This window comes from Barbatula barbatula (genome assembly GCF_947034865.1).
Source record: "Barbatula barbatula genome assembly, chromosome: 17".
Taxonomy (NCBI): Eukaryota; Metazoa; Chordata; class Actinopteri; order Cypriniformes; family Nemacheilidae; genus Barbatula; species Barbatula barbatula.
In genome coordinates this window covers 11,318,360-11,334,325 of record NC_136780.1, presented here as the reverse complement: position 1 = coordinate 11,334,325, position 15,966 = coordinate 11,318,360, and the positions used below count along the sequence as shown (strand labels likewise).

General features: G+C 39.1%; 1 protein-coding gene across 1 annotated transcript; it reads left to right on the top strand.

Moving 5' to 3' along the window:
* The first annotated feature begins 7,048 nt into the window (after nucleotides 1-7,048).
* Nucleotides 7,049-11,139, top strand: sox18 (SRY-box transcription factor 18). The gene is made up of 2 exons (XM_079477358.1): nucleotides 7,049-7,713; nucleotides 9,244-11,139. The coding sequence occupies exons 1-2, from the start codon at nucleotides 7,317-7,319 to the stop codon at nucleotides 10,233-10,235; spliced, it is 1,389 nt and encodes a 462-aa protein (XP_079333484.1). The 5' UTR covers nucleotides 7,049-7,316; the 3' UTR covers nucleotides 10,236-11,139.
* Nucleotides 11,140-15,966: the final 4,827 nt, after the last annotated feature.

The following is a 15,966-nucleotide window of genomic DNA, read 5'->3' as shown; positions in this document are numbered from 1 at the left end:
AGTTTGGAACTACTTGATGGTGGTGATAATACATTTTTCATATTTGGGTGAACTGTATCCTTTAAATTCTTTAGCATGGGTTACTGTAAATCCACAAAATCAAGGTTTTAATTGCACACAAACACACACGCACGCACGCAATGTCTCCCATAGCCTTTCCACCCTCAGTAAAACATGCCTCAGTGCTGAATCCACTGTACTTCCGTCCGCACCACAACTGCTCTGTCAGCGAGTGGATATTCTTAGATCCAAACCTGACTGCTAATCAGCCTTACGAGGCGAGCTTTGTTTATCTGTGTGACATGACTTTGATTCCTCGTTCTGCTTCTTCAGATTTATTTAAATAAATCGCTCTGGCTTCCGCAGTCTCTGGCCAAGTCACTATCATAACATGGCCGGTCAGAGGGCCAGAGGAAGGTAACGGGGAGATGGAGCTCGGCTGCAGGCTGAAGATAGTTAATGTTTACCCTGGGAAAGTGACCTACACTCCACCACACCTCAAAACTTAGTCGGACACTAATGTTAAACATAAAGGAAAGAGAAACAGTGATAGGCAGGTCTTTATTTAGTTACTTCCTAAATGAGGGCTCCAGCCGTTTTGTCCTGGCATTATTCAGATGGGATCATCACAGAGGAATGTGAGACAGGCAGAGGATGAAGTGAGAGATACTAGATGAAATCTTTCTTGTTTAGGAGAGATATTTAAAGGAATTCTCTACCTAAAAATGTTTACTTAATATGAAATTACATTTCATTCTGTGTACTGCTAAATGACTATATGTAAAGTAAAATGAATAACATTTGTGCAATAATTTAACCATTACTAAGCATCTAATATTTGCCGTGGGACACAAAGGCGTTTTTTCTGACAGGCTGTGATTGACAATAAAACCATGAAATACACCTAAAATGCACAAACCTGGGACAGACAACAATAGTGAAGAGTGCCCCAGAACTGTTTGCTGTGCTACATTCTTCAAAATATATTTTGTGTTCAACAGAGCAAGGTCATTTCTCTATGGGAGTCAATGGGAGCAAAATCTGTCTGGTTATATGCATACAGTGGGTTATGTGATCGCATTTTCTGGACCTGGTAAGAACTCTGGCAGCTGTGTTCTGAACTAACTGTAGTTTGTATATTGGTGATGCAGGACAGCCACAACCAACCAAGTAGCGCATTACAGTAGTCAAGTCTTGAGGTCACAAATGCATGAATAAGCTTCTCTGTGTCAGCAACACATAGAATATTTCGTAATTTGGCAACATTTCTAAGGTGGAAAAGGCTGTTTTTATGATATTTGAGATGTGATTTCGAAATGACAGGTTGCTGTCTTATATAACTCCTAGATCTTTATTTGTTGGAGTAACAGTACATCCTTCAACTTGCAGGTTATAATCAGAAATATTCGGTTTACATGTCTTTGGTCCGATAAGTAATATTTCTGTTTAATTAGAATTTAAAAGAAGGAAATTACAAGTCATCCAATGTTTTATATCTTCGATGCACTCTGCCAATTTGGATAGCTGGGAGGAATTACCTGGTCTTAATGAGATATATAGCTGAGTATCATCTGCATAGCAGTGGAAGATAATTCCATGTTTTTTAATATTGTTTCCAAGGTGCAGCGGGTATATGGAGAATAGCAAGGGTCCTAGAACCGATCCCTGAGGTAATCCATAATTACTTGCTTTTGATTTGATGATTCCCCATAAATAAGTAAATGATGACAGAATTTTCATTTTTGGGTGAAATATCCCTTTAAGTTTCTGTTGGTTTAGACAGAAAGCAGCTCCTGTAATCTGACCTAGACTTTATTCCACAGAAGGTGAGACAGGTCAAATTAATTCTAGAGATGAGTATGGCTGAAATAACATGATCATGTTTATTATTGTAATTAAGATTGTTGACATCGTTGACTATTAGGCCTTGAGGTTGGAAAAATGTAAGGCATTAATTGCGTTATCAGGGTTCATGTAAACATAGGAATTAGGAGGCTAACAGTTAGCGCTGCTGGCTAGTGTTGTGTCTATAACTAAATAATAAAAACTCCTTAAGAATACCTAAAACAAAAAATATATTCGGTAGTTTCAGCTGCTCTCCTTGACAAAGAGTATCAATAAAATAGTCAACTTTGAGGTTTCTTTTAAACACCATTTCCTCAAGTATTTTCCACTGTCACTGAGGAGTCAGGTCACATGACAAAGAAAGCTGATCCCGATTGGTCCTCTTGTGTGCATTAAAAAGTGCTGATTGGCTTGCAGATAGACCCTTATAGCTACAAATTATAATTCAATTTTGTTGATAGAACCTTTTTGTCTTCTTAAAGAAAGTTCCAAAATGTACACATTTAAAAAACAAACATGGTATAAGGTAAATAAATTGTCACAGAATAAGAATGTGAATAACCCAATTTTGACAAAAATGTCAGAGAGAACATTATAATTTTAAGGCGACGAACTATCAAATATATTTTGAATGATATATTATTACTAAAATTTAGATTTTTCTACTGTAACAGGAATATATGAAATTTTGGTGGTAGGTTAACAGTGATTTTAAATATATAAATCACTTATCGATACAATAATAAAAACGCACTGATACAAATATCTTAATGATATAAAAGATTTTATATTTTATAAATATATGCTATGTTGTTGAGCTAAAAATACATAGCAATTTTTATGTTGTATACGTACTAATACGGCCAAAGTGAATGTTTTAGCATCAATAGAAGCATACAATGTTGAAACTTAAATGAAACACAACTTAATAAAATCTCTTGAGCTCTGAAAGAGCTTTCCTGTGAAATGTTTTACTCTGAAATACATCAGTACTTCATGTGCCAGTAATGGTGACAAACCAGTCTAGATTTGCAGCTCAAAAATAAAGACTTGATCCTCATTCATACAAATATGAAATATTAATTAAAAAGCTCTGACTTATAAAACCACTTTGCAATCGCTCCCATTCAAATCTATAGACATAAACAGATGATCATCTCTCAGTTGGTAGGCTTTTTATTTTAATGCAGGCCTGCATCTGTGCAAATGTGTTATTGTAAGGGCGTGAAGTGTTTTCTCTCTGCGAGTGAATATGCGTGTATATGTTATTGAATATTGTTAAAGCAGGGGATTCCCAAACATCGCCGGTTCCATCCATCAACACAAACTTCCTTTCATCAAGCGGTCAAAAATAGAACAGCGTGTTAAAATTTCATATGAACGCTTCCCTACAAAGCACCCCCATAAATACAACTAATTTAGGCCTATTTCAACACATCAATAAACAAAATCGCACACGCTCGCTGACCTCATTTACACTGTTTTTGTTTATCAAAGCGTCTGTATGTATTGTTGTCAGTGTGTGTCCTACCACGTACAGTAAATAGAGAAATAAAAGATGATAGGTTCTTGTGAAGTTCTCTGCCTCTAGCCGCCGAGTCTGGAATCTTGGCCAAATTTCCGCTGTGGTGTAGGTGTGGTGCCTGACTCCTGTTCTTTCACACAGGCGCGCACGGTGACACAGAGACAGCGGCAGACAGCGGCGAGGTGGGCGTGCTGTTGCTCACGGCGGGCGGGAGGCCAGCGAGTGCCACGCCAAACCTGGCACCTCCACAAGTGCCCCTGAGGGACCAGGCAGGTCAGAGGTCAGCTGTCCCTTTCTTTCCTGACCCCTGTCGCTTCTTTCCTTACCGTTCTCAATCCAGCTCTCTCTCTCTCTCTTTCTCTGTATCTCTTGATCTTATCAGGTCCAGCGTCTTTGACTTCCTGTTTCTGGAGGTGGAACAGAGGAACACACACATTTACTGTGAGAATATCCAGGGGGGGATGCGGAGCAGACAGCCAGGCGAAGACCCCTGTCACGTATCCAACTCTTACCATCTACAAAAGGGAGCGACCTTCCCGTCCACACAACATCTGCCAGTAAATCACTGACACAGCAGAGCACGTGTGTGTGTGTGTATGTGTGTGTGTTGTAAACACAAACATGAGGTATTTTTAGAAAAGATTGAAGTGATGTCACATTGATGTCAAAAATACCGCATGCCAGATCTTCTAGGACAGGCAGATAATTCACGTAAAGGGTTTATTTTTCAATAATGTGTGACTGAGTGTAAATGATCTTATTACGCGACTACTTACCAGATAAATACATATACATGAAATATTGATTTCAGGTGAAATAATTTGTATATGTCAGAAGAGAGTGAAACATGATGGCCATTACCAACATTTTTTGACCACAGAATGCCACGACTGACCAATCACATTGAAATATCTCAACCACCCATCTAATAAGTATAAATACATAACAATCACGGCAAAGAATAATTTCAGAACATTATTACTTTCAAATCTTTTGCGGCCTTTCCTACTGAAATAAGGGAACCAAATCCTCTTTATGTAAAAATAAAAACCTGCACAGACTATCACACAGACTATCACACACACACAAACATAGGCCGCACTCGAGGGCGGTCTCCCATCCCCAGATCCATCGCCTCCGTCGCTTTGACCCGCCAGTCTGACAAGCGGGTCTGTATACGGCGCCACCATGGCAGCAGGATCAGATGGCTGCTTGTCGGAACTGGATTACTTATCCCTGTTGCAAGTCTTGTCTATGGTGTATTGTGTACATGTTTTTCTCCTCACCTTCCCCATGTTATGCTTTATCTTCTTCTAAAAATACATTTCGTTGCACTGTACTTGTATGTGTGTAATGACAATAAATTGAATCCAATCCAATCCAAAATAAAAGGATATTTTCTCTCTCCTTGCGATCCGGTACGGCCTGGACTCTGATGCCTTGCCTGGATTTATTCATAGAGTGCAGAAATATTGATGTAGTGCTCAATGGGGGCAGAAATTGGCTGAAAGCAGCCTTCTAAAAATGGATGAATTGCATAGGTGTGGAAATGAGGAACCACAGCCTTAATTTGTGGCTTTAACATCGACATTGCACACGTTCTGTACACATACTTGCACTTTACACACATTCTCAATACTTATAGGTTGTATCTTACTCTATAAAAACACATACTGTATGTACATTGGTTTTTCTTTTTTTTTGTTGCGTTTGTGGATCTGTGCGTGTCGAACTCTATTTGTGCGTTAAGAGTGATGGTCTTTAACTTTCACATCCTCTAAGGTTACATGATTGGGTTCAATGGTTGTTGACTGTGACCCTTCTCAAACAGAAGACAAGCAGACCGACATCCCATCTCATTAAAAGGTTGCTCACCCTGACCCACCCAATGCTGCCATGTTATATATTTTTATAATAGGTTGTTCCAAATGGACACTGTAATGTCTCAGAGGTTGATTATTAGTAATTTATTGTACATATTGCATTGTTTGTCTAGACCAGACCATTCTAGAGCTAATCCAGAACTATGAATATCAACTAAATGTGTGTTTTCCATCTTTGAAAGCATGTTTATCAAGAAAATAGTTTCTATCAGTTTTTTCACATTCGAAAAACTGACCCTCGGTTATGGCGTAAATTGTTCCAGTTTGTGTTAGGAATGCTCCAGTTAGTATTTTTGCTGCCGATAACAACCGATTTCTTGAAATCACGATCCACTGATACAGATCTGCAGTGTTGTTTAGAGAAATTATGAATATGATTGTTTTAATAAAAAAATCAGCATACAAATATATTTTTTTATATATTTTTTAAGTTTAATATGTCTCTAAACAGTACCCCATATTAGGATACTTATTGAAACAACACAATGACAAACTGAACATCACTGCAAGGTGTAAATATTGACCAATATGTGATTATTACATCATTACATAGTTATCGATTTATGAGATCATTGAAATTCATTGAGTGTCGATGTTCTGAGGCCGACCACTTGGAGCACCTGTGTGCTTTTTTCGTATTTAAAATGTGAGACGTGTAAAAAACAAGTCGAACTGAATATCCCTTATGACAAGAAAAAATTGTATGTGCTGTGGGGTCAGCTGTGGCCTAATGGTTAGAGCGTTGGGCTTGTGATCAGAAGGTTGCCGGTTCTAATCTCAGTACCAGCAGGTCATGACTGAAGGGCCCTTGAGCAAGGCACCTTACCCCTGATTGCTCTGCAGTAATGTGACACTGTATAAAAACTACTTGTAAGTCGCTTTGGATAAAAGCGTCTGCCAAATGAATAAATGTAAATGTAAATGTAAATGCTGTGCATAAATGTGTCCATAAGTGTAAAAATATGATTTAACCGTGTGAAACATAAAATCAAATTAGATGCGATGGAAATCTTTGTTCTTCTCTTAACTATTTAAATAATCTCCCTTTTTTCCACGTGTTAAAAGTTAATGAAGCTAAGTGTTAAGTGTCAAGTTCATTGTAATCACATCTGCTTAATGAGCCAACGCCTCCCATGCTGCATTTTTCACTAACAGGGGTGTAATAAATGCTGCTGTCACCCAGCGTGTCACACTATAGTTCATTAGACTATAACAATCATGTGAAGATGCGCAATAAAGATGCTTTATGTTGCATACAAACCCATACAGAAATGCATGCTTGATCACACTATGAAAAAACTTTTATTTCTAAGTTTATATGTCCATAAATAATCTTAAATATAAAAAGGAAACTTATTTTTAATAATATTACATATTTCTTTACTGTAAAGTCAGTTAAATTTAGATGTCACCATAAACACTTTGTGCGTTTAATGTGTGTGTGTGTCTTTTTTCATTTCGTTTGAGCTTCATGTTACAAGTTGTTAACACTTAAGCGCACAGCTTTCCTTGTGGTCTCGACCTTCAATACAACCATCAAACTGCTCTCTGTTGTGTGTGCGTGTGCAAGTGTTTTATGATTTAGTGTATGTACTCTATATGTGTGTGTGTGTGTGTGTGTGTGTGCAAGCCGAAACAATGGCACGCTCAGATTACATCTCTGTGTATGTGAAGGGGGGCATTGTGGGGAGAGGCTGAACTCCCACTGGCTACCCCTCCCACCTCTTCTGTCCGAGCCGGAGCTGTGATTGGCTCAGGCCACGTATATATTTACAGCATGGGTTCATCAAAACTCACTACAACTTTCAAACTCAGCGCAGGAACCGTCCGCTCAGTCTGGAAAGTAGGAGTTACAAAACACAAACATCTGTGGGATTTTATGCTTCTGAAGCCTTAGCAAACAGGGTGCAGCATTTCCTAACTCTTTAAACAACCCTTGTTACTGGTGGGCCAGTATTTACAATATCGGCAGAAAGACGCTAAAGTACCCAAAAAGTGGCTAGTGCTGGTTTTCCTGCTATTCAAAGAAAACAGCGTGCTTTAACTGTTCTGGTCTTGTTGGAATGAATATATCTGAGTCTAGTTGTTGTCAAGAGGCCAGTTCTCAGCCCAGCCAGGTTGTGGAGCGTGGAGCATGGGGAGCCCCATCCTGCACTCCGGGCCCTGACAGGGGGCATGGTTTTAACCACAGGACCACGGAGCTGGTGCCGTTGCCCGGCTCTGGAACTCGGACGGGGTCACGAACCGGGAGCAATGGAGGAGCGACGGAGGCCAGGGCAGGAAGCCCGGACTCAACTCGCCCCGGGGCTCTGACCCTGGGCTCTAGCGAGGGAAAATTAGGGGCGGAATCACGGATCAGGAGGCCGATGAACGCTTTCATGGTGTGGGCGAAAGATGAGCGAAAACGACTGGCTCTGCAGAACCCGGACCTGCACAATGCTGTGCTCAGTAAGATGCTCGGTAAGATCGACTGCTTTAGGTCACTGATGGGGTTCATTCTAGTACATGATCAGGGTGTAATGTCAAGTTCAGGGCATAATTGAAAACCAAGAGTGGCTCAGATTTAAGGTTTAATGCTGTCTGTGGATTCACGCCTTTTAAAATTTCAGCGCAGATTTTCATTTGTCTGTGATGAGTAATTTATTAAAAAGAGTGTTTACGTGATATTCTGACGTCCAAGATGAATAATTGCTTGTGTGGACTTAATTAATTTTGTAGCTTACCGTTGCCATGTGCCTAGCAAACACCACCACATTACTTACAATTTCAGAATAAAATCTTACCAAGAATTAAAAAAAGAATTTAAGCTAACAGTGAATTTTAGTAAATAAATATGTTCGTTTTGTTATTGCATTTGTTGTTTAAATCATATTGGTACTGCTTAAAATCTGGGCCCTTTGTTTTATAATCATACTGTTTTGTTCATTTAAACTAACAAACTAAATTTGTTTATTATGATGCATACAAACACAAACACTCACACATGGCAGTCTATTATTGTAATCTTGAAAATTGTCAATTATTCTCATGCAGCTCTAAATTACAGATGAGACCATGCAAAAGCTTTGGCACACACGATGGTAGTGGTTTTTAAAATTAGTTGATCTTGCACAATATTTGTGTTTCGTTGTTTCTGGGGGGGATGTAGTGTTTTAGATTTTTTAAACACATCAAATGTCCTGTTACTAACAGGGTCAGAGCAGACACACAAGCTGCTGATTGTCTGTAGCCGGTGACCCAATAATAATTAAAAAACTACAGCACCAGTCACAAGCAGTGATTTGCTCGCCACACACGCACATCTAGTTTACATTTATTCATTTAGAAGAAGCTTTTATCAAAAAGTGACAAATAAAGCAGCATTTAACATCTTGCCTTAAGACTTAACCATAAAACGTGTAGTTCTGATAAACGGTGCCAAAGAAATACAGTCATTTAAAGAAAAAAAACTTATAGCAAAAAAATTTTAAATTATGGGATTAAGAGTATTTTGTGCAATGGATAATATAGTTGTATAAATATTTTATATAGCCTATATTTTTTTGTCTTATGTCAACGTTTTTTCTTTTTTGTAAATTTGATAATCGTGTTCCTAAATAGTGAATCATAGTATATTTATATTTGTGCAAATAAATATACTATACATGGGGGTAGTTGACCAATTATTATGCAAATATGTTTTATGGCGTGACCGCAAGAAATTTGGAAAAAACTAACAATGAAGATAAATCTCTCTTATGCTATTTTATATGATACATATTAATAATATACTACAATGCAATATATATTATACAATTATGCAATATATATTATACTATTTTATATACTAACATTTTTTTTTTGTTTATGGTATGTATAAAAAAAAACAGACAAAACTTATACATTTACTGAAATACCGAGGTAAGATATAGTGTATAAAAGTACTTAAAGAAAAATTAATATAGGTACTGCTCAATACTGAAGCATTAACACTGATGGATTTTTTCTTAGGTCAATCCTGGAAAGCTCTGAACACCCAGGACAAGCGTCCGTTTGTGGAGGAAGCCGAAAGACTCCGGCTGCAGCACCTCCAGGATCACCCGAACTACAAATACCGCCCTCGACGTAAAAAACAGCCCAAGAAAATGAAGCGCGTGGAACCAGGACTGCTCCTTCAAGGCCTGGCCCACGGGGTCCCTGGAGGTCCAGGACCCAGAGATGCCTATTCCCCACACCACCACGCCCATCACCTGCTGCCTCCTCTTGGACACTTCCGAGAACTCCACCCCTCCGGAGTGCCAGAGCTGGAGACTTACGGCCTGCCCACGCCGGAGATGTCCCCGTTAGACGTGTTGGAGGAGGGAGGTGGAGATTCTGTCTTCTTCCCTCCTCACATGCAGGACGACATCGGTTTGACTTCATGGATGAACTACCACCAACATCCAAACTCCGGTCACCATGGAGGCCATCACTCTCTCACCGTACCTCATCACAACTCCCATAACCTCCAGCATTGCCACCCACATCTCACCCAGAAATCTCCACTTGCCTGCCTTCCACTGCAGGAGAAATGTCTTGTAGTCGAGTCCACGAACTCTAACGCTCTCTATCCTCCCCAGCCCAACCTGAGCCTACCGGAACCATCTAAGGCTCCTCATGCCCCCAACACCCCTACCAGTTATTATGGTCAGATATATGGGATCAGTCAACCCCAGCCTGCCTTCACTTCTCATTTGGGCCAGCTGTCTCCTCCACCCGAGACCCCTGTCACATCCTCCGTCCCCCAGATTCAGGCTCATCTGCCCTCTCTCGACACAATGGACCACCTAGGAACCTCAGCTGAGTTCTGGGGCGAAATGGACAGGATTGAGTTTGACCAATACCTGAATGCAAGCAGGACTCGTATGAGCAGAAATGCTCCAGGTGAAGAGAGCAGCGCTTTGATATCGGCCCTGTCCGATGCGAGCAGTGCAGTCTACTACAGCACGTGCATTACTGGATAAAACTGCTTCTGATCTCATGAGCCCTGACGTCTGGTGCACATATGACCTTCTGAGTCTCACATTCATTTCTGTTCAGAAAGTTTGAATCTGGTGTTTTGAATCCTTTTAAAGTTATAGTTCACTCAAAAACTTTAAATCTGACATTCCAGACCTCCTGCAGAACCCAAAAGAAGATATTTGGATGAATGTTGGTAACCGAACAACATTGACCCCATTGACTTCCGTTGTATGGACAAAAAACCATCAAGACATCTCTCATAATATCTTCCACAGAAGAAAGTTGACAGAATTTGTTTGTTTGGGTGAACTATCTCTTCAAATAACGGAGGTTTTTACCAAACTGTACTGTTCTCATGGTTTAATTGCACAAAATCACATTTCACAGCATCATTTCTAGGCTCGATAACCTGTACTTTCTGGGACTGTGGTCAATCCTTTTGCTGACTCCATCCAGCTACTGTATTCTTACAGCCTCAGTTCAGTGTACTAGGACGTGGAAGTCAAGAATGTGAATATTTTTTATACATATATATCTATTGCTTTTTTATATTTGTTTATTTCTATTTTTATAAACATTGTAAATTAGGTTGTGTTGAAAACTGTTTTGCACTGGGTATGGGACAACCACTCTAAGCTTTTTTTTGTACTGCACTTAATATCTTTCAAGTATACAGTCTCATGCCAGAGACATCAGATCCATGTCAAAACAATCTAAAGAATTTTGATAATTCGACAACAGTGATTTATTCTGGGTTTTTTCTATTCCTGTATAACTGAATACATTTGAATTGGGCATTTCATGTGATAACATTTATTTTGTAATCTTCAGCTTTTAAGGAAAATGTTGAGTCGACAATAAATCTCCCCTTTTGGTAATAATTATCTTCAAATAAAAAGAGTTTGCAAAAAAATGTCTCCGAGCTATTAAATCAACACAAATTGAAAACACACAATTGAACATAGCATTTCACTAAAACACTTTCCCACACCACAGAGCGCATGTGTTTTTCTAGAGTCTCTTTTTGCTCAAGAACAGCTTTTCTTTATATTGACGAAAGAAAGTTGTTTTACACGACATCAATGTATGACTATTTGCAAAATAAAGTTATTTAGTATATTTTTTCATTTGTGAGAAAATGATTTATGCAAAACTGTTCAGTTGTTTTCTCTTGCAAAAACCGAGAAAGTGAGCAAGAGAGAATGACCAGGTCCATGATGTTTAAGTTGTAATTCAGTCTTGTCTCTCTGATTCCCTCCTCGAAAATTTTTGATCAGCCACAAAATGAGCTTGGCTCTTTACGCTAAAACCACGAACAAAAAGAAAACATTTCAGCGGAGGAGAACAAAACTGAAGCTGCATACACAGAAAGGCAGCTCTGAGATTAAAGAAATGTTCCCTCATGTTGATTCACTCAATACTGGAGGACAAAAAGACCGATTTAACCCGTGCTTCAAAAAGGAAAGAGGTCTTTCCAAATCATTTACATTTTGGGCCAAATGCCCAGTGTGTGTTATTCTTTATATCCATTGATACACAGTTCATGGGTTCCTTTCCTCAATATACACCCATTTCACGAGTTCGCCCTCGCTAATAAACAGCTCCTTGTTGGGATAGATGGTAAAGCATGGGAATGAAGGTTATGCGTATTTGGCGTGTTGTGCAGGGAGTGGGCTCCGAGCCCGCCGGATCTATCCGAACCCGGAGCACTCTACCCTGCTCAGAGCAAGTGCTCCGGGCTCGGAACCGGCTCGAGCCCAGAACACACCCCCCCGGGGGTCCTGCGGGACTTTAGAAAAATGAGAGGAGCTGGGGTGGAGGAGGGATGCTTATCTGACAAGATGCAACAGGTAAGATTGTTTGTCTATTTATGATAGAGCTTGCAGGAGCTGATAGGGTAGATACGGTGATTGCTGATGGTGAACCAGCCTAGATCATTAAGTAGAGATTACGTGCTCGGCTGATAGGTGATTGCTGATGGTGAACCAGCCTAGATAATTAAGTAGAGATAGCGTGCTCGGCTGATAGGTGATTACTGCTGATGGAACATCGGGCTGATTTATATGCTTAGGTTCCTCCCGAACTTTGTTAATAAAACATCATATCATGCTGATTTGGATTTCTGTTGAATGACATACAGTACCACCGATACTCCTGGCAGACACTAAGGGGTCTCTGCGAGGTATGGTGCAGGTTAGCAGCCTGCGGTAAAACTTCATCCCGCCACTTAATTAGTCATAAAATTAGCAGGAATGTCGAAACAGAGGAAGATCCTGGGGAAACACGGGATGTTAGGATAGCTGGAATATCTTTGCAAACTGCAGCAGGAAGGATGTTAAAGGGAAGAGAAGCTTTTTTCTGTCCCAACGCCTCACCCTGACCAGCCCCCTAAATGGAAAGAACAACACTGACCAATCCATGCAGGTCCAGTTATTCTTAAATCCCATCTGCAGGTCAGCAAAACTGCACCATGTGCGCTTACAACAGTACATTGAGTTTTCTCATGATTGCGTTCAGAAGACACTAACATTTATTTATCTGTGCGCCATTTGGCGAACATTTGATAGAGAGAGCTTTAAAAGCTGTGTTTGCGAGTGGTGTGTTTTCTATTTTAACAGTTTTAAGTTTATTGCACATCTGTGGCTTCATGAATACAGTTTTCACCCCAGCCCCCAGTGATTTTGTCAAATGAAACTACGATAAAGCTGTTACATTTTTGGAAGACTGAATCATCAAAACTATCATTCCAGGCATTGGGAATCTCTGGGAATTAAACATTGATTTCATCGAAGAGATGTCAAGTCTTTGTGTTTTGTCATCAGTCCACTCCCCAGTTCAGGGCCTGAAGTAAAGTATTTTTTAACACTTTGTTCTGAACGCCTTTAACATATACAATCCATCTTTATTATATATGCAATGTGTTACTGTACTGTAAATGCAGTGCTTAACAAGTCTAATAGACACATGTACAAATAAGAGAAAACACATATAGGCTGCGTTAGCAATCTGTCAAAAAGTTGTTTAAAACATAAAAATGCATTGTCATTTATTAAGCAAATCACAAACAACTAAATAGCCTTCTTTCGTGAATGTTGTTTTAGCCCAAATTTGAACCGTCACATTCAACGTCCAGCATAACATTTAACCATTAATACTTATTTTTCTATTAAGGACTGCATGCAAATAACTGTAAGTGTGCACCTGAATAAAAATTTATAAAGTGATTTCCAATTTTTTCTGTCTTTTTTATAAAACAGAAAATTCGAAAATTCATGGATACCAACAATAATTATATTTATGCATTAAAAGTACTACTCACACATGCTGATGGATCAACCGTTACAGAAACATTCAAAAATATATTGGCATTTTTGGTGGTGGTCTAATAAATGTGTTAAAGGGATAGCTCACCCAAAAATGAAACGTCTTTTGTTACTCACTCTCAAGTTGTAACAACAATATAAATTTTTTGTTCTGTTAATAAGTTATTTTGAAGAATGTGGGAGACTAAACAGTTCTAGGGCCCCATATTAGTTTTCTAAATACTATGGAAGTAAATAGTGCCCCAGAAATGTTTCACAACATTCTTCCAAATATATTTCTTTGTGTTCAGCACAGCAACCACATTTACACAGGTTTGGAACAACTTGAGGGTGAGTAAATAATGTAAATAAATGATGTAAATGAGAGTAAATGATGACAGAATTTTTATTTTCGGGTGAACTATGACTTAAGGCACTGTATTTGTTTTTATGAATCTCTGATTAACAACTCATACAAACGTATAAATATGAAAATATGAAGGACTAGAAATATTGCAATTCATTTTGCTTGCAAGTAAAGAAGAATTGAGGAATCGAGAAAAAAACATAAGGGTTGGGTTTTCTGACTTGGCCAGTAAGCAACCTCAGAAAATCCTTAGTGATTTAGCAAATTGTCATTGAAATTCTCAGTCTTGTGTCGATTGTTTGTGTGTTTTATTTTTGCTTGTGTGGGTGTGTCTTTAATGTACCAGTAAGTTAGAATGCAAAAGGTCAGTCCAGATCTGAAAAAGTGTTTATTTTTGCAGCAGAGGATCACAAGTGCATGTGTTAAGTGCACCTGACAAATGCTGGACGAAGGAAGTGACGTCCCTACAAAACTTCAGCCACTATTAGATTATTAATGATAATTTTAAATCTAATTTTTTTATTTTCGCCTTGTTGTGCAAGCACTGTTGAGCTTGTGCAGAGGCTGCAGTTTTTGCCAGAGGGGAACTGGAATCCCCTGGTTAGGCCTGGTTTCCCTCCGAGGTTTTTTTTCTCCTCCAATGGAGTTTTGGGTTCCTCGCCACCGTTTGCATACTGTTTTGCACTGTTTTGCCTGGCCGGGGGGGCTGCTAGAATTTGGTTGTCTTATTTAATTAACACTGCATATAGGAATTTATTGTGTGTCTGATATTTGACCTGTGTTTTGAATTCCATAACCTTTTATGTTTTACTTATAGTCATTTTTTTCTTGTACAGCTGCTTTGTAACAATGAAAATTGTAAAAAGCGCTATATAAATAAAGCTGACTTGACTTGACTTGACTTAAGATGTGTGTGTGTGTGTGTGTGTGTGTGTTTAAACACTTGCTTCAGCTTTTCCATCAGCCTTCATATGGACTCTCCCCAAATCCCCGTCCAGCAAACCTGCGCATGATGTCATCAGTTTATTTTCTGTTTCTTTCCTCCCTCCTTCTTCTTATCAGGAAGTGTGGCCCCCTACTCTTCCCTTCTCGGACAGGAAGTAACTCTGCCTCACCTTCCTGCATAAACAGCAGGACGAAGAAACATGTGTGCATGAACAAACATGCATGTGCCGGTGAACGTGTGAAGAAACCATGTATCTTTTTTGGTACACGCAGGCTTGCCGGCCGACTCAGGCTAGAGTTCAAAGGTCAAATGAACAAGCTGATGTAAGAGCTGACCTCTTGCACTTGTTACTGCTGCAGTTGAGAATTTTAACAAACTGAAGGATCTCAAGATCATAAGGTATCATTTAGTGTGTGTATTATCACTGTGAATTATTTCATTTTGATTTATGTGAGCTGCTTTTTACAGAAAATTGTTGTAGCGGCAGCCCTGGAAAACCCAGAGCTGCTGGTTCCTGAGTTCTCGCATCTAATCTTTATTGTTGAGCCAGTGTGTAAGTCTCCTCTGACTTTCCCTTTCCTGAGCTGTCAGCATAATTTACGAGCAGAGCAGCGCACAGGCCTGGTGGTTTGGTGGCCTTAAGTTTGTGTGACCCGTGGGTTCAAATCCCGGACAGGACAGTAACCCTGACCAAACCAAATGGCCACATGCCATCCCTCTCTGAGCTGCAGACGCAGGTTGCGACTAGTGGTGGGGAAAGTTTATTTTAAATTTAGTGCTTATTATTATTTAGTGCTTATAATATTATTGCACCACAATAAAAAAAATAATTATGTTACATTCTGTAATAGAAAGACGCGCTTAAGTTTTTTTTTTAAACTATAAACAAAATAGCTTCTGTTTTTTAGTGGAGTGATAGCAAATATATTTTATAAATTAATATTAAACATGCTATAATTCTGTCATCAATATTTTTTATTTTATTTTATTTATATAAAACTTATTTTTTGTTGTTGTTTTGATCAATTCATATTACATGTATTGTGACCCTAATTTAAAATCGTTTTCATATTTAATGGTGCAATTGTAGATTTTTAGCGGCATCTAGTGGTGATGTT

Excerpts from the sequence above, each read along its gene's own strand:
- sox18 (XM_079477358.1), top strand. The coding sequence starts at position 7,317 with ATGAATATATCTGAGTCTAGTTGTTGTCAAGAGGCCAGTTCTCAGCCC. Across the intron at positions 7,714-9,243 it reads TGTGCTCAGTAAGATGCTCG|GTCAATCCTGGAAAGCTCTG; the intron begins GTAAGATCGACT and ends ATTTTTTCTTAG.